This window comes from Nilaparvata lugens, chromosome 11 (genome assembly GCF_014356525.2).
Source record: "Nilaparvata lugens isolate BPH chromosome 11, ASM1435652v1, whole genome shotgun sequence".
In the NCBI taxonomy this organism is placed as follows: Eukaryota; Metazoa; Arthropoda; class Insecta; order Hemiptera; family Delphacidae; genus Nilaparvata; species Nilaparvata lugens.
Window position 1 is genome coordinate 23,071,801 of NC_052514.1, and position 22,657 is coordinate 23,094,457.

The 22,657-nt window shown below is 34.6% G+C and overlaps 1 protein-coding gene across 1 annotated transcript in view; it reads left to right on the forward strand.

The window, feature by feature from the left end:
- LOC120348902 overlaps positions 1 to 22,657 on the forward strand; it is a 224,617-nt gene that overhangs the window by 176,683 nt on the left and 25,277 nt on the right. The window contains exons 4-5 of the mRNA XM_039438222.1: positions 13,853 to 13,932; positions 19,557 to 19,679. Of these exons, the coding sequence (XP_039294156.1) occupies positions 13,853 to 13,932; positions 19,557 to 19,679 (203 nt within the window). The remainder of the gene's footprint in view (positions 1 to 13,852; positions 13,933 to 19,556; positions 19,680 to 22,657) is intronic.

A 22,657-nucleotide genomic window follows, 5' to 3' on the forward strand; every position in this document is an offset into this window, starting at 1 on the left:
AGATGATTATCAATTGTCCTAATCTTTCTTCGAACTTTGTCGGTAATCTCACTTTAATCTAGAACGTCCCTCGAGCAATTCTATTTCTTTGGCAAGACAAAAACTTGCACCAACTTTCTTCGCCTCAAGCAATCTCACGGTTCTTGCTGAGTTTCCCCTCAACCCTCCATTCCACTTCCGGCTTCCGGAAAAACTCTTGCATTTTCCGTTTTTCCGCCGGAACAGATTCGAAATCATCGTGCGGTGTGAACTCATCGGAATTGCAAATTATCCCACCAAGGAAATCTTCTCCTCCGTAAAGCATTAACCAACTATGTTTCTGAATAATTTTTCCGTACCACATTCCACCTCACTTGGCTGCAACTTCACTCTTGTAGGAGAGATTCCATCGTCAGTCTGATAACGAAACAAACTGAAAATGAATCTGAGTAATTATTAGAGTGTTCTTCAGACAGATTCACTACAAAGACGTCAATTCATGATATTTTCATGACCGTTTTCTTATTACATTACTACTTGCCAGTGATAAAATAATCACTGGGCTTCCAAGTATACTTAACACATTATTTTCTAGGCATTGAAATGCAACTGTCGTATAATAATCGAACAGTAAAGCATTGTTAGTCCTTCTATAAATTCCATGGGCTTTTCTTCTTCATAGCTTTCTATAGTACTACATATTAAAAAGGTTTTCGAAAAAATCCTGAGTTTCTCTGAAGCTATAATTCCATCTCGTTTTTTGAATTGTAGCTTCTCAAAACAATTTTCGAACATATAATGTAGCTTAGAAATCGAGTTATCACAATGAAAATTGCCACAGAGGATAAGTGACATAGTTTTTTATTCCTGAATCACATTTTCTAGAAAAATTATGTCTTTTTCAAGATAGTTACAGAATGAACTATAAAAAAACAACACTCCGAGGCTGAAAATTATGATACAAATTTTCGAGCTTATCGTTTTTGATAAGTTGAGAGATCTCAACAAGACCTAGCCTTGAGCTGCGAGTATATCTTGGACTGTCTTTAGGCTGAGTGGAATGAACAACAGCAAATGAAAGCTTCCATGTGAGTGATTGAGAATAATAATTTGTCGGTTGTGGTGAGAGTTTTACAAGGCTGTCGCAATAAAACCGACCGTGTAAGAAAGAGTTGGCAGGACAGAAAGAGATAGAGAAAGAGTGAGAGTGACGGACAGAGAGAGAGTGAGAGGGAAAAGACTGTACTAAGATGTGAGAGAAGGGAGAGAGTTAGGGAAGAATATATATGTTGTGGAGTGATAGAGAGGGAAATGGTGGGGATTATGTGCTAGCAAAGATTAGACTCGGAACTTTCTTCTGTTTCTCAGGGTTGTAATTTATCCGCCGAGTACTCTTAGCAATCGCTCTATTTTCTGGAAATGAGCCGACGCGCACACACACACCTACACACTGATACATCAACAAACAAAGACATTTAGAAGCGTACACGCTACCAACTCCCAACTGTTTGGCTGCAGTAAATTCTGCTCTAATTGAAACAGTTACAGACGTTGCACTATTGTAATCAAACTTGTTCGAGTTCCAATTGTCACGCTGTGTGTGTATTTTGAGCGAGAGCTAATGAGTTTGAGTTCTATTCAGATTGATCATCTCAGAAATGCATTAATCTCATTTCAATCCAACTATACAGTGTAATAATGTAGTATTCAATATGTCCCTTCAATCAATCCCAATCAAACTGAGGAATGAATATGAAGTTGGTATTATAGTTTGATGAGTTGAACATGTTTGGATATTGCTCAATATGGAGTTAAACATTATACCTCATATGAAGTGATAGATCAGTTCATTAGTTACTGAACATGTTCATCCACCTCATACTGATTGATGGATTTATCTGGGAAACATAGTTCTTTTATTCTTAATAGCATTAGAAATCTATTGTCGTAAGTCTATCTATAGTCTTCTCAAATTTGGTTCAATCAGATTCTCGATACTTTGAATCTATTACTAATCAATACTTTGAAGTTACTTCTGAGTCACATGACCAGAGAGATAAGTCCCTTATCTAAAAGATTGGTACAGTGGGATGCGATGCTAGTTCATTTTTCAATTTCAGTTTATCACCGTGAAATTCATTCAATTGTTGTAGTTTGTTAACTGAGATAATATTGTATTTCTCTTCAGTCAATTCATTTCCAAGTGGAAGTGGAACTAGATCTAGAGGTGGAACTGAACTATCTGAATTGAAACTAGATAAGACTGGTGTAAGACTAACAAAATCTTGATAATCATCAGTGGTTCAAATCGTATTAGTTTCTTAATGATACTTCGTATTGATTTTTCAGAAAATACGTTGGAACAGTACTGAAAATCCAAGCAAAGTTATAGTACGTTGCACAAATCTCTTGTCCTATCCATCAATCAATTATTGCAGCTCTTATAGTAGCTACATATACTTCAACTTATCTACCACATACCTACCCCTACAAATTGGTATCGGTCATCTAATCCCTTAAGAGAGCCACTAGCCAATCATTTCGTTCATTTCCTTTTATTTCCTCTCGTAATATACCATGTTCCTAGCAGAGGTCAAGTCTGCAAAGCTCCCAGTCCAGCTTTAACTTGACGAACACTCAGTAGCTTGATCGGAAATATATTTCGACCGAATGGCTCATTGTTGTAAATCAATTTTCAAAGAAGATTTTCCTGTATCATTGCTCTCTATTGGACACAGAATAAAGATTTGATTCGAGAATCAATCAAGTAGGTTCCAACAAGGAATCAATAAAAGAATTCTGTAACACATTACGATGGAGGTTCCTTAATATCTTCAGCCTCTTGAAATATTCTCCTCTATTAGCTAAAATTATAAGAAGCAAGTACATTCAATAAGTCATCATCATATTCCGAATTGACTTTTTTTGTATAGAATCTACTCATTTCAATGAATCAATACGAATGTTAATATTGATTAATTGGATAGGAATACTTCTTAATTACTACCTATTCCATGCACGTTAAATTAATGTGATAGCAATATTTTGAAACCCAGTTCTCTTCCACTGTTTTACGTTTGGGTGTAGCAGAAACAAATGAATACAATAATTTGAATGATTAGTACAGTCATTTATGTATTAGGGATTTAAGCAGATCTCATTTCTACCACATGAATATTTTTATTTCTCCAAGAATAGAATCATTACATTGATTAACTTATGTATGGTGATGATCACTCGTGATAAAACACTATAATATTATTATATGAACATATTATGTTAAGAATTCTATGGTGTGGTAATTTGATGAGTAATTGTTTGAGATGCCTAATGCATCACCAGTTAGCGACTGTACCAAAGTGATGCCACGCTCCATTATCGCAGAACGTGGGCATGCTGTTCGTTGTAGTTTTTTATCGTGGCGTACGTAACGTAACGTTTTTACGACGCGGTCCGTCGCCACGGCGGGGCAAATTCAATTACGGCAGCGGTTCGGTTCGAGATTAGTCGTCGGTTGTCTGACGACCAAACAGGAACTTCCCATGTGCATGAGAGAGAAAGACTCGAGAAATCTCCCATGTGGATGAGGGAGAAAGTGTCGAGGAGAGGGAATGCGGAATCCAGTGTGAGAGAGGCAGATTGAAGGATGAGTGTGAGGAGAGAAACGATAAAGAGTGAGGAGGAGAAATTGTTTCGCGTCGGATGGGAGAATTTCAAGAGTGGAGTTAGAACGACAGCAGCCAGTGATAATGGAGGCAGGCACCTTATTATTAATTCCCTCCACTAAATTGGTCCATTTTAGTGCGGTATATGCTCCAAAACGAGCACGTTCAGGCAGTAAATTGACGCTGGTGTAGCGAGGAGGAAGCTCACCGACTGAAGAGGAAACTCAGGAGGAGTGGAGTGTAACCCCTATCCTCTCCTACGGTTTTCCTTTATCAATTCCTAAAATAAATCTACCTGAATCTTTCTAGACTACTAAACCAATATTCTCTCCACTCACATTTCATCTATTTTCCTATAATTTATTCTTTTTCTTCTCTCTTTGCTCGACAACTCTTTTTTATTCGGATTGATAGGTTTTCTCTCTTCCCGGTAATAATTATAATTCTTCCTTCTTCAATACGCTCCAGCACTATTCGTTCTTCTACCACCTCTCTCATCCACTTTTTCATTTTTCAATTAGGTTTATTTCTCCCTCCTACTTCCTTTGCTTAATTCCACTCTATTATTACTTTTCATTACTCTTATTTCTCTCCATTTTTCTTTCCCCTTTTCGCCGTCTCTGTTTTCAAAGACTTCCTTTCTGTTATGCCATGGGTTCCTCTTCACTTTCTTGACAAATCTATTTGAATTCTTCTTCTTCTTTTTTAATCTCTGTTATCACTCCTATTCTGATCGTTCCATTTTTTTGACCCATTTCTTATTTTATTATATAGAATCACACATCATGTCAATTTTTCTATCATGACTCGCTCTCTCCATTAAGATATTTATTTCTTATTTTTCTCCTACCTCATGTTCCTCGTCTTCACTTCCTTTCTCAATCATTTTTTCTCTTTCCCTTTTTTCGTCACTAGGCCTACAGAACTACCTTTTTTGTCCTCACCAGTCCAACATTACTATTCACTGTATTTAATCATGATGAACTTAAGTTTCCCAAATCTGTTTTTGTTTGTATTTCAAATACTTTTTTATCCTCTACTATTCTCTTTCCGCTACTCTTTCTTCCAAACATCTCCTTCCTGAATTCGTCTTTTCCAAACCGAAAATTACATTATGTAATTGTCTATATCTATTTCTACATTATTCTCTCCACATGTATTTCTCATTTCCTTATGTTCTCTCCACAAGTATCCCTCATTTTCTCCTTATCTCTTAACTCCCTACGTTCTTGTCCTCTCACCTCAACATAGGGCCTGCAATGATGGCATAAAGGCTGTAACTGGCACAGAATTATAGCGAGGCATTTTGACAAAGATGAAAGACTGTTGAGAGCCAACAGATAGCTGCAGCTGGAGATAATATGACGTCGGTGATATGTTTGGTGTGAATAATTAGAGAGCCCTTTAATCTAGACACTGATGGGGGAAATCTTATTCTGCCAGATTTGGGTTAGTGGTGGAAATGCTACACTCGCCTTAATTGTGAAGCACATAGCAATTATTAGATTGCTTCATAATTGGTCCAATTTCGGGTGAGAACGCAGGATGCTAATTTACTTTGTTTCCCTGTTCACAAACGATATCATTTCACAACAGTATAACGAGGATAATAAGTACTGTAGAGTAAGTTATCTATTGACTTATCGATTTGTTCACCACGAGTGAATATATTTCTCCAAGCCACTTTTTATCTTCTTGAGTGATTGATGAATGGGAGTAGGAGAAAATCGTTTAGATTATTCTCACATTGATATCAATAAGTGAACTATGATCAAAATAGAAATAAGCAGCTTGCGATAAGTAATAGGTTCATTCATTTGTGATTGTCCCACTATGAAAAAGTCAATAATATTAAATACTAGGGAATCATAATGGATGATCATCTAAAGTGGGATGTACATATTAAGTCCGTCTGTAGAAGAATTAGATATTTATCTTACAAATTCTATCAAATAAATAAAATTCCAATAAGAAAAATTTAGAAATGGTATATCATGCTCTAGTTAAATCAATCAGTTTTTAGTGACTTCAAGGTATTGAATACTCGATAAAAATAATATGAATACCTTTTTCCTCGCACTTTAAATTCAATTGTAAATGATTATCATTTAAGGCTCACTGCAAATAGATAATATGTCACATATCACACCAATATAGTATGTATAAGGAAACAGTTGATCCATATAAACACCAAAATAATAAACCTTATTCCGGACCACTTCCTCATAGGCTCTAAGATTAGTAAAGAAACTAAACTAGAAATTAAAAATTGGACATGCAGTAACTTTTTCTTCCATATCGTATGAATCTCGGGATTTTTCTGTTTTTTCTTTTCCGATTATTGTATTTTTTTTTTTGCTAACCTTATAAATAAATAAATAAATAAATTTCTGCTCAAAATACTGTTTGCAAGGCCAATTCTTTTAGATACAATTGCTGAAAGTGGACTCGCTTATAATTTTTGCACATTTTTTCTCTCTTTTTTTCCAATTCTTCTTTAATACTTCCCTTCTCTTTTTCTCTTCACCATTCATTCCTTACTTTCCATACCCTCTACTCGCCTATTACATGAGAAACCATAGTTGGCTAGGTATTTTCCGTCCTTTCTTTCTTTTCAGCACACCCCACCATGAAGCCTGTTTTTGTATTTTATTAGAAATGTATCTTTGATTGTGATTTTTTTTGTGTTTTGATTTCTTTTATGTATATTGTATTGTGTTGATTTGGATAAAATTGATAGATTGATTGATTGATTCGATTTAAAGAGTGCTCTGCACTAATGGAAATTCATCTTGTTGTCCAGTAGTTAATTACATTTTAGTGATACTCCCTATGCAATGATGGTTTGTGGAAGCTTTCATGCTTCCAAATCAAAATAGATTGATTTATGACATTTTGAGATCTTGAATGGAGTAGGTTTTAGAGAAAATTTCTAAATGTTGAATGAATTGAACAAATCCTACGCCGCGAAAACAAACAAAGAACTATCAATTTTGATTCTCATTAAACAAGTTTCTATTTTCATACTAGATTGTCATTGGAAAAAAATTAAGAAATTGAACCCTTGTTCAAGGTTAGTAGACGAACAAGGGTCTACTTGATTAATAGTGAATCAAACATCAGAGAGCAGGAAAATCACTTTTCTTCAAAAATTCAACAAGAGTTTGGAGTCGAAATGTGTTGAGGAGCTATTAAAATGAGCGCTGCTGAAGAGTCATCGTGGAGTGTCGTCCGTTGAGAAGTTGAAGTTGCCTTTTAATCTTCTTAAAGGATTGTAAAGTCTCTTGACAATAAGCAAAGCTGGCTGCATTTTTAGCCAGCTTGGGAACATGGATCATTTCCTAAGAAGGCGGAGATGGTCTTGAAAAATCGTTGATTTCTCTAGTAGTGTGCCTTCTACGCACTCACTTACAGAGTCGACACTACACAACGCAGAAAAGCAAAGCAGCGAAATAAATTGTTATTACAGACTGACTTCTCATGACAATCAGCATAATCCTCATCATTCACAATTGGAACAATGAATATTGTTACAGTCTTTATCCATTTTAACGTTGAAGAAATGCATTTGCTTTGGATTGCATGTGCTTCAACTTCCAAAACAGCTTGATGAAAATCGTTAGGCCTATTCTCTTTAATAGTTATGATTTTTAAATACAGTATATTATTTTGATACATGAGATAGTTCCAGAACCAACTCTTTCATTCAAAATTTCCTTGTGCTAGATATAGAGTGGCCCAAAAACCTCGTAGTTTCTGCTCATTTTCTATTTTTCAGCGAGTGGGCTTAAGTAAACTCAACAATATATTTTCCATTTTTCTACCGAATTAAACTTATTATGCTCAATTTTGAACCGCCTTGACGAGCCGAGAAGAACGAAGTGTAGTCCAATGAGATCTGAGCATTGTGTCAGAAGTTATAAGTGTTTGAATTTTGATCCTTGAGGTGTCCCTATGCACTCCTCTCCACTGGGAAATACTGAAATTATGTGCATCTAACGGGTGATTCTCATGAAACATAATCAAATGAACTTCTTTCATCATGCGAAATATCACTGTGAGGACAATTAAGTTGGTGATGATGGTTGAAGATAAAAATTATGTGTTTTTCACAATACAAGGAGCATTGTTGTCAGGTGTACCTGGAAATGTATATGATATAGAGCGCTCTACTTTGTCTCAGATTGTAGAGCACATAATTACGCTCAGAAAGATAATGAATACATATAGATGATACATGGATGATACATATAGATGGTGAAAATCTGAAGATATTGTTGACAAAAACTAAAATTCATCAAAGTTGATTTTTTATTAATATTCTACCCACTCATTTTTGAAAAATCATAGCTCAGTACTCATTGGAGGTGGATAGTTCCGAATGTTCTCATTTTATTCAGAATGCTATAATCTAAAAAAAGGCAAGAGCAAATTCTTCTGTCTAATTACTGGATTTGGCGGAAATATAATAGCTGAAAAATGGAAATGAACCGAGGTTTTTGGGCCACTATGTATCTAGCACAAGGAAATTTTGCATGAATAAATTGGTTCTGGACTTATCTCGGGTATCCAAATAGTATATTAAAAAACCAGAGCTACAATCTATATATATAAAAGCGAAATGGCACTCACTCACTCACTCACTCGCATAACTAAAAATCTACCGGACCAAAAACGTTCAAATTTGGTAGGTATGTTCAGTTAGCCCTTTAGAGGCGCACTAAGAAATCTTTTGGCAATATTTTAACTCTAAGGGTTGTTTTTAAGGGTTTAAAGTTCGTCTTTTAGCATGTATATTCTTCTTCTCCCAATCTCTTAATTATAATTGAAATTTTCATATCATATGTTACTATAGAACTATAATCTAGATAGAGTACCTCTTCGAAACAGTTGTTAACTGGCAACTAAATTAATAATTTTGTCAGGTTGGCATTGAGTTGAGTTGACTTTGTTAGGTTGGCACCAAGTTGAAGATTTAAATGCATTTATCGCGGAAAAATTGATTAAGCACTGCTACTTCAATCCTGGGAATATTATATTACTAGCAGTCAGGCTCGCTTCGCTCGCCATATCCGTTTAGTCTGGACCCCCGACTGGATTGTCCTAATATATGATAAAAATGCCCAAATGAAAAATGCAGGCGAGCGAAGCGAGCCTGCTGATCTCATTCTTGGATGATCCAGTCGGGGGTCCAGGGGGCGGAGTCGGGGGAGGGGGTCTAGCCCCCTTGCTAGACGGATATGGCGAGCGAAGCGAGCCTGACGGCTAGTAGTATATATTATATTGCAAGCACACCCTCTTTTTCATGTCTTTCTTTATTGACTGGACTGGACTGTGGACTACTACAATGTAGGCTTGTGTACGACCGGTTGCATATCCAGTTCCTTCCATCGACTGTTACAATAATAGTACGGGCAGATCGCATTTTAGCTTTCAGTTCCGATCGATTCCTCCAATCAGATGGAAATCGAAATAAACTGGATGTAATCTTGCTGAAACGCGATCCATTATCATGTTTTACATGTCACTATCATGTTACATGAAGGTCCCATTCTTCCAAATACTTATATCTGATTCGAGTTTGGTGGGAATGTAGTGAATGTACATATAGATTATTTTTGATTAAATTTGTTGAATATACATTGATATTGTAGAACTGCTTCATAATTTAAAAAACACAGTTTCATTTTAGTCGAATCCTAATTCTCTATTAAATTTATTAACAAAGCTGCAGGTTCGTGCTGAAACCAACACGTCAATACAGCTGGATATGTGTTGGCTCAACACGTATCTGCAGCTCTGTCAATAAATTTAATGAATATGGATTTGACTAAAATGAAACTGTGTTTTTTCAATTGGATTATAACGTATATAAAATACATAGATGACCTAGACTAAGCTAGTTGAGTGATTTATCATCTTCAACTATTTGGTAAGTGGACGATTTTCTCTCAAGATCAGTTGAGTTTCTATCTTCCAATGATAAACTGATGGAATATTCTTTAATCGATATATTTTTATCTATGATAAAGATTATTCCAATGAACCAAACAAACAGGGTTTTTATAACAACATGTGGATTGGATAGAGATCTAGTATATTATGACAAAACTCAATTCAGCCAATGAGATAACAAACTGCATGACAATGTTTTTATCCCATGTGTCTTCACCAGGGACATATTTATCGGCGAATAAATATGGATGACGACGAATGAGGGGCTGCCCAGACCAACCTGTAGTTTTGCGTTTGCAGTTGACTCTCTCAACAGTCAGCATTGGTTGAATGGAAACCATAAATACTATCCATGAGTAATGCTGGAAGTTTAAAGTGAAATTCGCTCTAGTATCATCGCGGCTAATTCGATTGCGGTCACGTGTTTGTGTGCGCGAGTGCGCGCGTTTAAAACCACAAAAACCGCTCGCGTCAAACAATACTCTGTGGCAACAATATTCCATCCCCAATCTCTCCATTATCTGCACTGCAGCTGCTCGCTAATTCAATTCCAGCTCTTGTTACTCTTCTGTGGATTACTTCGTTGCTGTGATTCACAGTAGAATCGGTTGGGTAATCCTGTTAAAAAGTCGAGATGTCTGTCTTTCTAATCATAGCTTCTGTTCAATGTAATTGGAGTTGATGCTACTTCGTTTCAGATGTCACGTGTGAGAATCATATTCTTAGTGAAAAATGTTTGAGCTTGTCAATTGTTACTTTAAAGAAGACAATTAGATACAACCGCGATCTGAAAATAATATGATTCTTAGTTCTTGTTATAAGTTTACCATCTTTTTTATAAGTATATATGTTATTTCTTATTTCCTTCATAATAATAAAAGTTACAACTATAGCATATATTGTTCTTTAGAAATAGTGTATTACTTTGTGATTTATAAATAATACAAAAATGAATTTATCTCGGCTTGGAAATGCCGTATTTATGAGGCTAATCACATAGGAGAGAAACTCATTAGATATACTCCTTTTTGTCATAACTAGCTTGATTCAATGTTACGAGCGGAATAATGTATAATAGTTATCAATACATGCACATTATCTTCTGTCATCATAATAGTTTAATCAGTTACTTACGGAAATCATTCAAATTGTTTTTTCATTTTGCAAAATATAAATTAATGTATTGGGGATCAAACAGGATGTAGATTAAGCTTTCACTGGTCATACGAGTGTGACGTTCTTATGTGACGAGTGTGACTGATTGGAAAATTATCCTTTTACATTAATGATAGCTAATGTTATATTCTGTTGCTTATTTAAAAACTTGGAAAGAGATACAGAAAGAGAGGAAAAAGTATCAACTATGACCCAAAAGTTTCTCCTAGGAGAACTACGGCCTATTTATCACTCTAAAATTACTTATTCTTTTGCCCTATCTTTCTCTCGTCGCCTTCCACGTCTTCCTCTTTGTCTAGAGTAACGAGAGAGTATCTTTGGCAGCTTTCCCTGCAAAAAACAGTATTAGTTATTTAACGTTGTGAGTTTCCTCTTGGGGCCCATTGTACCAGGCATCGAGAACCGTATATATTTCCTATCTTCTTTGTTCATTGTTCCATCTTTTTCTCCTCGCATCCCAATTCTTTTCAAACCAGCTCATCAATTCTGTTTTTTATCTCTCTCTACTCTGGTAGGCTGTATCATTGACATGGTGTAGAACTGCCATACATTTCACTGCCTCACATCTTAACACTCACATTTATATATTTCTCTATGCTCCATTCATATATCCATTCATTGTTCCTTATCTTCTCCTATTATATGTTCGTGAATGATTAAACCTGTACCTTGGTACCGAGACCAATAGCTATCCTTCGATACTGCAGATGATACTACTCTGAAAGCTAATAATATAGTGATAATGAGGAGAAGAATAACATAATTTGCGAAACGTCAATCTATCATGCAATGTTTTTTCCTATATTGAATAATATAAAATCCAAGAAAAATATTATTATCATGACTCATTCAACCTCATGAAAAAAATATTACTTGAGAACGTAATGCACAACCACCATAGTTATGTAATGTACAGTTATGTTCCTTTTCTATAAATAAATAATTCATTCATTCACTGTTTAAGTAGTTCTCAAACACAAAGTTATAATGAGCAAACTATTGTTACTGTTTGAATTATTTATACAAATAATTTGTTTGCTGATTTCCAGTACACAAGACACATCTATTGAGAGAAGAAATATTATAATATTGTAACTTACCAACAGATGATAAGGATTCTCAAAAGGATAATCATGAAAGAACAGAAATGAATATTTTAGTCTTGAATGAAGGAGAACTAGCTAGTTCCAGTGATGTCTCAGTAATATGGGACTATATTCATGATTCTAATTCAATAATCCACTAGTACAGTTGAAAATATTATACTGAATTGAGTATAACTGCTTTATTGGAAACTTGAGAGCTTTGCTTTTCAAAAACTGACTATTCATATCAGCATTTCACTAGAGAGTGTGTTGTATTCATCAGAAAGGAGTATTTGGATGAAGCTCAGAAAAAATAAACGAGTAGTATTTACAGAAGCTTATATCGACTGAAAAGTATTGAGCTCTTGTTAGAGGAGCATGGACGAAGAGAGGGGGATGAGAATCGGCAATCATATTGTGCTCCTCAAATATATATTTCAGCTCACTAAAGATTACATTATTTGCTTTCCAGCTGAATAAAAGCAAATATTTATCTGCCATTTCCTCTACATTCAGCAATAATCTGTTTGCTCAGACTTGAGTGTACTTATTTATAGAAAGGAGAGTGAATCCGAAGCGAATAAGAGATGATTTATTCGATCCAGTCAGGCAAAGCTTGTCTTTTATGGTTGATACTGAGCAGAACATACTTTGAGAAATCTTGGAAATTATTAATGCACGAGGATGTTGAATACAATATTGATATTTATTTTGTCCTGCTAGAGGAAATTGAAGTTTTGTACCAACAACAAACTCCCAATATTCATAATAATGATATCAACATAAGATGCTATCCATGCATACCAATTCAAAATGCATTGAATTTAATCAAATATTATGTTTCTTTTTGAATGACTATGTGATGTTGAGTCTATGTTTCTTATTTCCAAGAAATCCATTCTTAAAATCGTATTATTATCTCACATTCTTCTATTTTTTTATTAACTTTATACTCCTTATCAAAAAAGACATGGGATAACATCTTACAAGACTGATGAGTTCATGAAGAAGCATTCAAATAGCTACAATCATAATTCTTCATGAAAAAATGTTTCATTATCGACAAATACATACAATATCATGTTTTCTCATCAGTATAATATACGTATAATGGAACGATTATTCCTATGAGATTATTATTATTATTATTATACCTTTATTGGATATATTTTACTACAGAATGCCTACTATTGCAGACTTGCAGTGGAATCGTATAAAGTGATTTATTGTTTGGAATTTTCTCATAATTGATGAATCTTGTGTACTCCATACATGTTATAACAGAACGCCGATATTTCCACACTTGTAAATCATGCGGACATTCGTGCAGAGAACACACCCAAGAGTGCCATAAATATCAGACCTCTCTCACTTCTTCCCTAGCTACATGAATTCTCTCATAACTCTCAACGATTCACACCTATAAGAGATTATTCTGGACTGTTAGTCCTATTCTTCTCAAAAAGTAACTTATTAATCCATCAGACTCAGCGCAAAGTGTTAGAATGTGGATGGCACATATTCTTTCATATCACAGAGATTCATTGTATTTCAGATCTCTAATTATTCAAACATTCTAAAAGTTAATTTGATCAACTAGTTAACTAGAAATTACTTTCTGAAATCTTGCAACAATGAGTACAACCATAAAGGAAAATCATGGACATTACCATTAGATTTCTTCATTCACATGAAATATCATTTATATGAAACAGACATGTATGTTTTCAATCTCTAACAAGTTTATTCCAGTCTCGGTGACCTCTCCGCTTTTCCATTTCGTACAATTGAAATGTACGTATATCCAATAATATCCAGTTCTATACCTCTAAATAATGGTCATTTTTCACTAAATTTAGTTTGTTTAACTATTATGAAACCATATACGAGAGATTTTTTATATCTTTTTTCTCAACAGTTTGAGAGAGTTTCAATAATGTGTGATAATGTTACCTATTCAACAGATTCTCAATAGAATTTCTCTTTTTCCAGATTTCCAGGAGGAGAGAAAGATCCTTCTGGAGCAAGTTGGGCCGGAAATACAAGACATGTTCGACAACACTGGTTTAGAGGTGAGAATCAATGAAATTATTAAAATCAATAAATTATATTTATTCTTAATGTTTGTATCATGAAGTAGTTACAGTAGCATCTTTTTCTATAATGAGACAAGTGATTCCAACAATAACTAAGAACAACAATGATATAAATCATAAGTACATCTATGCGCACTTTACAAACGATAGAGGCTTATATCTTAACGCCAAAATTACAGGCGTAGACTAATTGCTCTTATTCTATTCCTAAATTAAATCTTGGATCTTCAAAATAATGTTACTGAGCCTCCTTTCCATAGCATTTTTGTAAATGAAGAAAGCAATCCGATGCTTTCCACCGAAGTGTTCATTGAAGTGTACACTTCCCAACTTTCTCATGGAAATTGTACTTAATGATAGAATCATATTCTCCAACAAAGACAAACTTCTCTAATAATCTATCGAATTATAATTGTTTGTCACAGAGGATGGGAAATTTCAATTCATAACTTTGTTAAAGATCTTGAGAAGTGAAGTAGAGCATACTTAATGAAGGAGGACGGACTTTTAGAAAACTCTCTGTCGATAATACACTATTTATTCGGTATCGTTGAATGCTATTCGTATCTTCTATTTTTTCATGAGTTAATAGTTCATAGGGTTTAATATAGAAGTTTGCAATATATTTACAAGTAGAATGTATCCCCAGTAAACGAAAATTGAAATACACTGCACATGCACTGCTGATACTAAGAGCTTTTTAAATGTATGTCTCTTTTTAAAATATTAAAATACCTTACTGTGGGTAATTAAATGTTCTTGTAATTTGCATTGTAGAGCATTCTGTAGTTTATTTCCCTTGTTTAAGAATGATTCACTTATACTCTACAATAAAATGACTCCTTGGAATTCGAAATCAAACTATCATCGTATTCCACTCCAGGAATCACTCTGATTAAATCAGTATTTCTCAACACATCTGAAACTAGCTTAAAGAATAGCAAACATTCTCTAGTATTTCACATTTTATTCAAGTCATTGATCGTCGGAGAAGAATGGTTCCTCCTCTACAAAATAGCAAAAACAATTATTATTCTGTAAGATTTAGAATAAAAGAGGGCGATTCTTGTCCTTCTTTGATAGTTTATAAATAAGCGTCCACCATTCTGACCAAGTCGTGTATTCTATTCTCCGTCATTTCCCAATCCAATTTCCTCGACTTGTGAGAAGAAATAGATAGGAAAGAAGACGACCAGTGAAAAAGGGGAAAAGAAATGCCAGCTCAGTCAGAGAATTAACTTTTCCGAATGAAAAGACACCATCACTTTCAGAAGCAACGACTCCTTCAGTCCTAATCCGAAATGATAGCTGATATCTGGAAAGAGACGGGACACTTTTGTCTATGTAGTAGTTTTCCTTGTACTGGAAAACGTTCATTCCATTCCTCAGAACGCCTGCAGGCTTCTCGGCAAAGTGATACTGTGATACTACATTTCTGTCCAATAGAGACGACTATGCCAGGCTATAACAAAGAACGCTTATGACATTTGGTGGATCTATCAGTGGAGTACAATGTCATTCTGCATGAACAGGTCCCAACAACTTTCCAACAAAATTTATCTGAATGGCTCGTCTGCACGAGCTACTGTTCTCAACTAAATTGGAATTCAGTCGTTTGAATTCATAGGATGTAATCTTTTATATTTCATTTCAAATAGTTGGGCTAACTCCTACCAAGAAGTTAAATAAATCCAATAAATCCAACCTCGCGGTGTTCAAGCCTTGTAGTCTATTCAATTTTATCGTGCCCAAAATTAGAAATACCAAGGTATAATAATAAAATACCATTTCACTGGAAAAGGACACAGCTTCAATACAGAACAACTGGAAAGACACCTACTCATCACTACTGAAAAAGGGTAGTTTTATTCTTGGAATATCTATAATCATTCTAAACTGAACTGATCAACTAAATGCCAATTTCCATGTGATTTATTTGTTTTTTTTTCTTTCCATTCGTCTCCTTCAAAGAACGTTTATGATTATTCATTCAATTTTTTCTCCAGTCACATCTATATAACTTCAAAGATAATAACCTTTTTCATCCTCTATCTAGACAGTTTATCAGCAATTATTGAGAGTTAGCAGCGATTCTTTGGTCGATTTCAACAGTATTTATCTCTAACATCATCATCACAAGCACCGCTCATTACTCTTTCAGTAAAATAACATTACAAAAATCATACAATCAGGATGGGAAGAATATGTTATGCTGTGTACATTCTAGGCTAGTGGAAAATGGAACAATATTAGATCATAAAATGCAATTAGAACATTATGCGAATCTAACTGAATAATTTGATAAACAACCTATGGGATAAGTCTCAAGAGGCATGAATGAAATTCCTTGACTGCCTTCATCAAAAACACTGTTTGTTAATAGATCCACACTATATATATTTTATCAATGAATGATTGATTGATTATGAGAAGAAACTATAAACTCACAGTACACATTCCAATACGGTAACTGTCTGTGCAAATTATGATGTTGAAAACAATTGATCTTCTAGAGCGTACTTTATACATCTGGCTTTTACCAGTACCTCATACCAAAATTCTCAACTTTTCAAAATTTACATTCCTAATTATTCGTCGTTTCTGTCTTGTATGTACCTTTCCGCAAGAATCAGCTTCATCAATCTAGTCTTCTTGTCAATAGTGAACAGTACCTACATCTGCAGTCAAATCATCATTCCATCTTCAGGGAGCAGTTGAATCTTCCTTATCAAACGTGACAACCTTTTTTCTTCTCCTTTCCCTCTTATTTTCTTCCAGACGCTGATCACTACAGCAGTGAACGCGTCTCCAAAATGCTATGTAAATAATGTCAACGCCTTGTTCAACTCTATCAAGTTCATGTTTCTGTCAGGCTTCTCAGCTTACTCGTTCTTTCATCTACCTTTTTCCCAAGATGCTCCCTTTTCTCTATCTCTTTCTTGTTCTCCACCCTTCACTTTTTCATGCTTCGTTTGTGAATTTACACTCTGGTTCCGAAAAATGTGCTGTTATCTTTGCACAGTATTCCTTTGTAGGAGAACTAGGCTGTAGGGAGTCACGAAACTCAAATAACTCACGTGTATATCTGAGAATTTTCAAATGCAAGGAGCTCCTGAGTGGTTGGAAGTCAAACTAAGAAAATTATTGCAACAAACAAGAGCAATGTAAATTTGTATTTGATGTTAGAAATAATAGGTAATACTTCGATATTGAGAATTCAAAGTGGCAATGATATCGCGTATTTTTCTTTTCAGTTCAATCAATTCCAATATTACACTCACAACAATTAAAGCATCTCTGAATGCTCTCATACCTCAATGGCAATTCGAATCATCAATATTGTCTACTAGCTTCATTCATAATGGAAGTTGATGGTTCTTACAGTACTGTCTCTCAACTCAATGATGCGTTTTATATAGAAATACTGTGAACTGTCATTACTAACGCATGTATCTCTTCCAACTGTTCAAAGGTGATGAATTATTTATGGTCGTTATCCGTTTCAAGACGAGGTTAGTTTCGGTTATTGTCGTTGTTTCAAGGAAATCCATGGAAGAGATAACGCCTTCTGGAAGACGTCTCAAGGAAACACTCATAGAAAATGGACTTCCATCTCGTCACTCATTTCTACTTCCTCTATCTCCACCTCCTCCTGCTCATCCTCCTCGTCTTTCTCCAGCTCCTTCTCCTCTTTCTCCTGCTCCTTCTTCTCCTCTTACTCCTCCACCTCCTTATCCATTTTTTCTCCATCGCTCCTCATCTTTCTCCTTTTCTTGCTCCCACTCCTACTGTTACTTCATCTTTTACTACTCCTCCACCACCTCCTCCTACTCCTCATCCTCATTCTTCTTCTCCTCTTTCACTCCTCGTCCTTATCCTTCTCTTCCTTCCATTCCTACTCTTACGGCCCATTCTACACCCCATACTTCTACTCCTTTCACCACTCAATCTCCTCCTCCACCTCCACCAACTTCTTTCACTCCTTCTCCTCCTCTTCCTCCTCCTTCTCTTCCTTCCCCTCTTTCACCATCAACTTCACCTTCATTAACTCACCTCCCTCCAAATCCTCCTCCACCCCCTTTATCCCTTCTCACCCTTCATCAACTAACTCCTCCTCGATTCGATTTTCCTCCTTTTCTACCTCGTCCTCTTACTCCATCAACTCCTTCCCATCCCATTCCTCCTTCTCCACTACCTCCTCTCCTTCTGTCTTCTTCCTTCCTTTCTCCTCCTACACCAACACCACCACCACTTCCTCCTCCACCACCAGCCCTGCTTCCATTTTCTCCTTCTTCAAACTCTCCTCATTCTTCAACTACTCTTCTCCACCACATCTTTCTCATTGTCCTCACTGTCTTCCTCCTCCCACCCACAGCCTAGAAGCTTATTCCTTTCTGGAGACAATCTCCGGAATTAATCCTGTCCCTTTTCGTTTGCTAAGAAGGGAACAACTTTAAGTCGAGATCCCGGCTTGAGTGATCCCGCTTCATTGAGTTTGATCGGCCTGAATCCCTCAAAACTTTCACAACGGGGCACAAGTCCCAACACAGCAATGGCAAACAGTTGATGAGTAGAACAACATTTTAGTAGCTGCTGAGTATTCAGCTGCTAAGAAGACACTAACAGCCTTCAGTATCTTCACAAAATGTAATTAAAATCACTACGCTCAATATGTTGAAAGTTGTCATAAATCTGCTTCCTATCGGTTGAACTTTTGAATAAATCAAGTAATCTGTAGGGAACCTGAACAAAGGTCTTTGGAATCAATAATATAGTGAAAAAAATGAGCTCTTCATAGCAATAATCAACTAGTAGATAGTACAATGAAATTATCATTCAAATCATTCATTCATATTCATTCATTGTGTCAACAACACTAGGTACAATATTAGGAGGGAGGAACAGACTTTAGTCCGAAAGTTCTTCTTTTCCTCAATTCAGTCCATTGACTTGTCCAAAGAGGGATTATGTCCATTACATCAACAATATATTGATGATCTATCATGAGCACAAGAATAAGTTCCTCCGATATGAGTTCAAATGACGTTATGTAACCACATTGCCAATTTTATCTATTGTTAGAATTCACCATGAATAAGAATCCAAGTTTTGAATCAATGATTGTCTAAATTATAGAAGGAAAATTGGATGGTAGCTTCTAGTATTTGCTGGGGAGAATACAATATACACTCAGTCAGCATTTCAAATGAATGCAGATATCTTGAACATTTTCGGGTCTGGAGGTTGAACATAATCCTGAAAGTTGAACACAGAGTTTTTGACCATGATAAGCTATTGAGACTCTCCTAATACACAACACACAGATAAAAACTCCAATTTGATGATGATGATGATTTTCCTGTTTGATGATGAAAAAAGTTCCCACAAAATGTTCAACCTGAATATGTTTCGAATTTTGAATCTGTCACTGAACCCACAGGAATCCATCCTCTCACTACATGCAATATGGTGTGTGGAGTAATTGATGACTGTGTAAATAATTGACGGAATTTCAGTTGTAATAACTGAAAAACAGTGTAGAATAATTGATGACGAATGTATTATTATTACATAGTGACCTATGAATGACTTGTTTTCAGGTGGAGCTCGTTGATATGCACTATGGAACTGGGCAAGATGTCCACCTAGATCCATTCCAGTTTGACGACCACTTGCATGAGATCAGGCGCTGTCAAAAAGTATCCAGAGGATGTTTTTATCTCGTAAGTTTCAAATTACGTATTTTCATTGTTGATCTACATTCTCTTTTGAAGTGTACCAGTTGTCCCCGCTCATTTTAAAGTGCTCCTATTGAATATGAGTATCTTTATTTCAATCCCATGATTGTCTTTTGATTATTGTTTCTTGGAATAAAATTCAGATTCACAAATTATTTGTGATACAGATTGTTCCACGTGAATTGTCAATTGATTCTCAGCTTTCTTACATTTCGTAAGTATTTGATCAATTATTGTGTATCATAGGTGCTTAGCTTTTCACACACTTTGATATTCATCCGTGTTATATTACACTATATCTGAACAATCCATTTAGTGGTTCCACATACGATGTTATTTCATTGTTTTTGACGAAAAACCCACTTGTATTCTTATGAGGGTTTCTCATCAATCCGATATTGTTTATACCTTATTCGTTATCTTGCCACGCATGGAGAAATGGCCGCTGAGCTATTAGGTATATAATATTATGTCTATATTACCATTACATGATTGTTGATTAACTAGAACTCCGATATTTATTTTCGCTCCATGAACAATTTCTATGTAGGATTGAACGTGTTCAAATAAGTGACCGAGTTATCAGGGGGGTGTCGAAGAGTGTCTTTAGACAAAGTTCAATTAATAAATAATTACTAAAGACAAAGTGTTCAATTTCACAAAGTGATTATTGATATTATTACAAGAACTATACCATACCACTGACGGGTTGTTTCAACAAAATTGGATGCATAGTTTATTCTACTATCATGCTGTTTTTTTTAAAGAGATTACTATTGAAAAAGATCAGCAAAATTTCCTGACACAATAATCATTTTCTTTGTGGAACCGTAAGGAAAATGCGAGAATAAATAATAATAAATAGATAAATAAATAATAATAATAAATGAATGAATAAATAATAAATAATAAATAATAAATGAATAAATAATAATAATAATAAATAATAAATAATAAATAATAAATAATAATAATAATAATAATAATAATAATAAATAATAAATAAATAATAAATAAATAAAAAATAAATAATAATAATAATAATAATAATAAATAATAAATAAAAAATAAATAATAAATAATAATAATAATAATAATAATAAATAATAAATAATAATAAATAAAAAATAAATAAATAATAAATAATAATAATAATAAATAAAAAATAAATAATAAATGCGAAAATTTCTTGACACAATAATATTATTTTCTTTGTGGAACCGTAAGGAAAATGCGAAAATAATTCGTGTCAGGCACGTTGATAAATAAAAAAGCTTCCATTTTTCTGCTGCTCAATAGCAAGCCCATTTAAGAGTTTATCATTTGACAGTTTTATTCTCTTGTTGTTGGAAAATCACTTGGGTATGAAAATTGTTCATAGCACATGAGTATTCAGTCTTTTCCATTGGATCACTTTCTTCAATTACAGTATTTTGCTGTACATGATATTGAACCAAATTATCCAATTAATCGAATTGATCTGAATTTATTGGAAGAGAATGACTCAAATTGACCTTGGATGGAAGTATTGTGGATGAATTGTGTGAAGACAAATTTGGTTTTGAGCTCCTTTACAGTTGAAAAGACTCTCTTAGGCCGGGTTTCACCAGGAACTAAATTTGTCGTCAAAGGAAACGTAAACTCCAATTAGCCTTCCTTAACTGACAAAATCGGGTTTCACCACACGCCGTTAGAGCAGATGAATCGTTATAGAGTTAACCGGCCAAATTTGGTCAGTCAACATCTGTAATCTGTCGTTAAGAAAAAATGGCGGCGTTCTGCTTACAGTCTTGTTGAAAATAGTTTGTTGAGGTTATGTTTAATTATTTGTTCCCGGCTTTTACGAATATTCTATATTATATTAATTTGTTGTTCCAATATGTAAAGGCCAAATAATGCTAAAAGAAAAGCATACAAATTGGCATTTAAGAGTGACAGACAAGATTATGTTATTCGCCGACCTAGATGCATAAGGGAAAGGGTTGTTGATTTTAATAATTTTTACAGAATCGACTTATTTTTCAATAAGATTGACAAGATGCATTCTTTCAATGTTAATGAATGTTGGGTCCCTCCTTATTTTGATAGCTTTAGGCAACACAACGTTGACAGAATGGCTAGAAGACATCCTGTGAAATTTGAAATTCTACTCATTTCCAAAAAAAAAACAATCTATAGAACAATTATTGAAATTGAAATTCTTTATTCTCCAAAATTTACAATACAATAAATAGTACATATGGTAAACAATTTTGGAGGCTTCTCTTATGGGCACATGCCTGTGATAGAGAAGCGAGTTGTGAAAAATCTTATTTTAAACCAACTTAAAGAAAAGTATAAAACCGAATAAAAAGTAAAATAATACAAGTTAATTTCACATGAATAAGTAAATCTAAGTGGAAAATGAAAACTAAAAATTATATACATATGAGAAAAGAAAAATATATGATGGGCAGCATAATGAGATTGATAAGGATGAACGATGGCTAATCATGTAAAAAAAGGCAATAAACTAACAGGCTACTAGACTGTGGTAGAAAAAACTATCCATTCCAACACTCACACGCGCACACACACACACAAAAGAATATCTTCATTTGTGCAGAATGTCATGAATAATAATATGTGACTCAGATTTCAATGAGAGTAAGGTGACACTAGGATTCTTTCCTGTTCTTCAATGTTCAGAGAAGACACCCAATTGTGACCATCTTTTATAATGGCTTATTCTCCTGTTGCCAGGTGTTTTCAAGTGCACTGGTAATTTTGGAAGAGGAAATGCATTTTATAAAATGTGGAAGTGGAAGAGAAAGTTGAAGTGAGTCTAGGGTTACCAATACCTACGTTGATGCTGTTCGTGTATTATAATTGTGTTGAATATATGGAAATAAAGCTGGATCTTGTTTAAAGATGTACAGGATTAGAGTTCTTATATATATTGTTGAACGTTGAATACCTTAAAT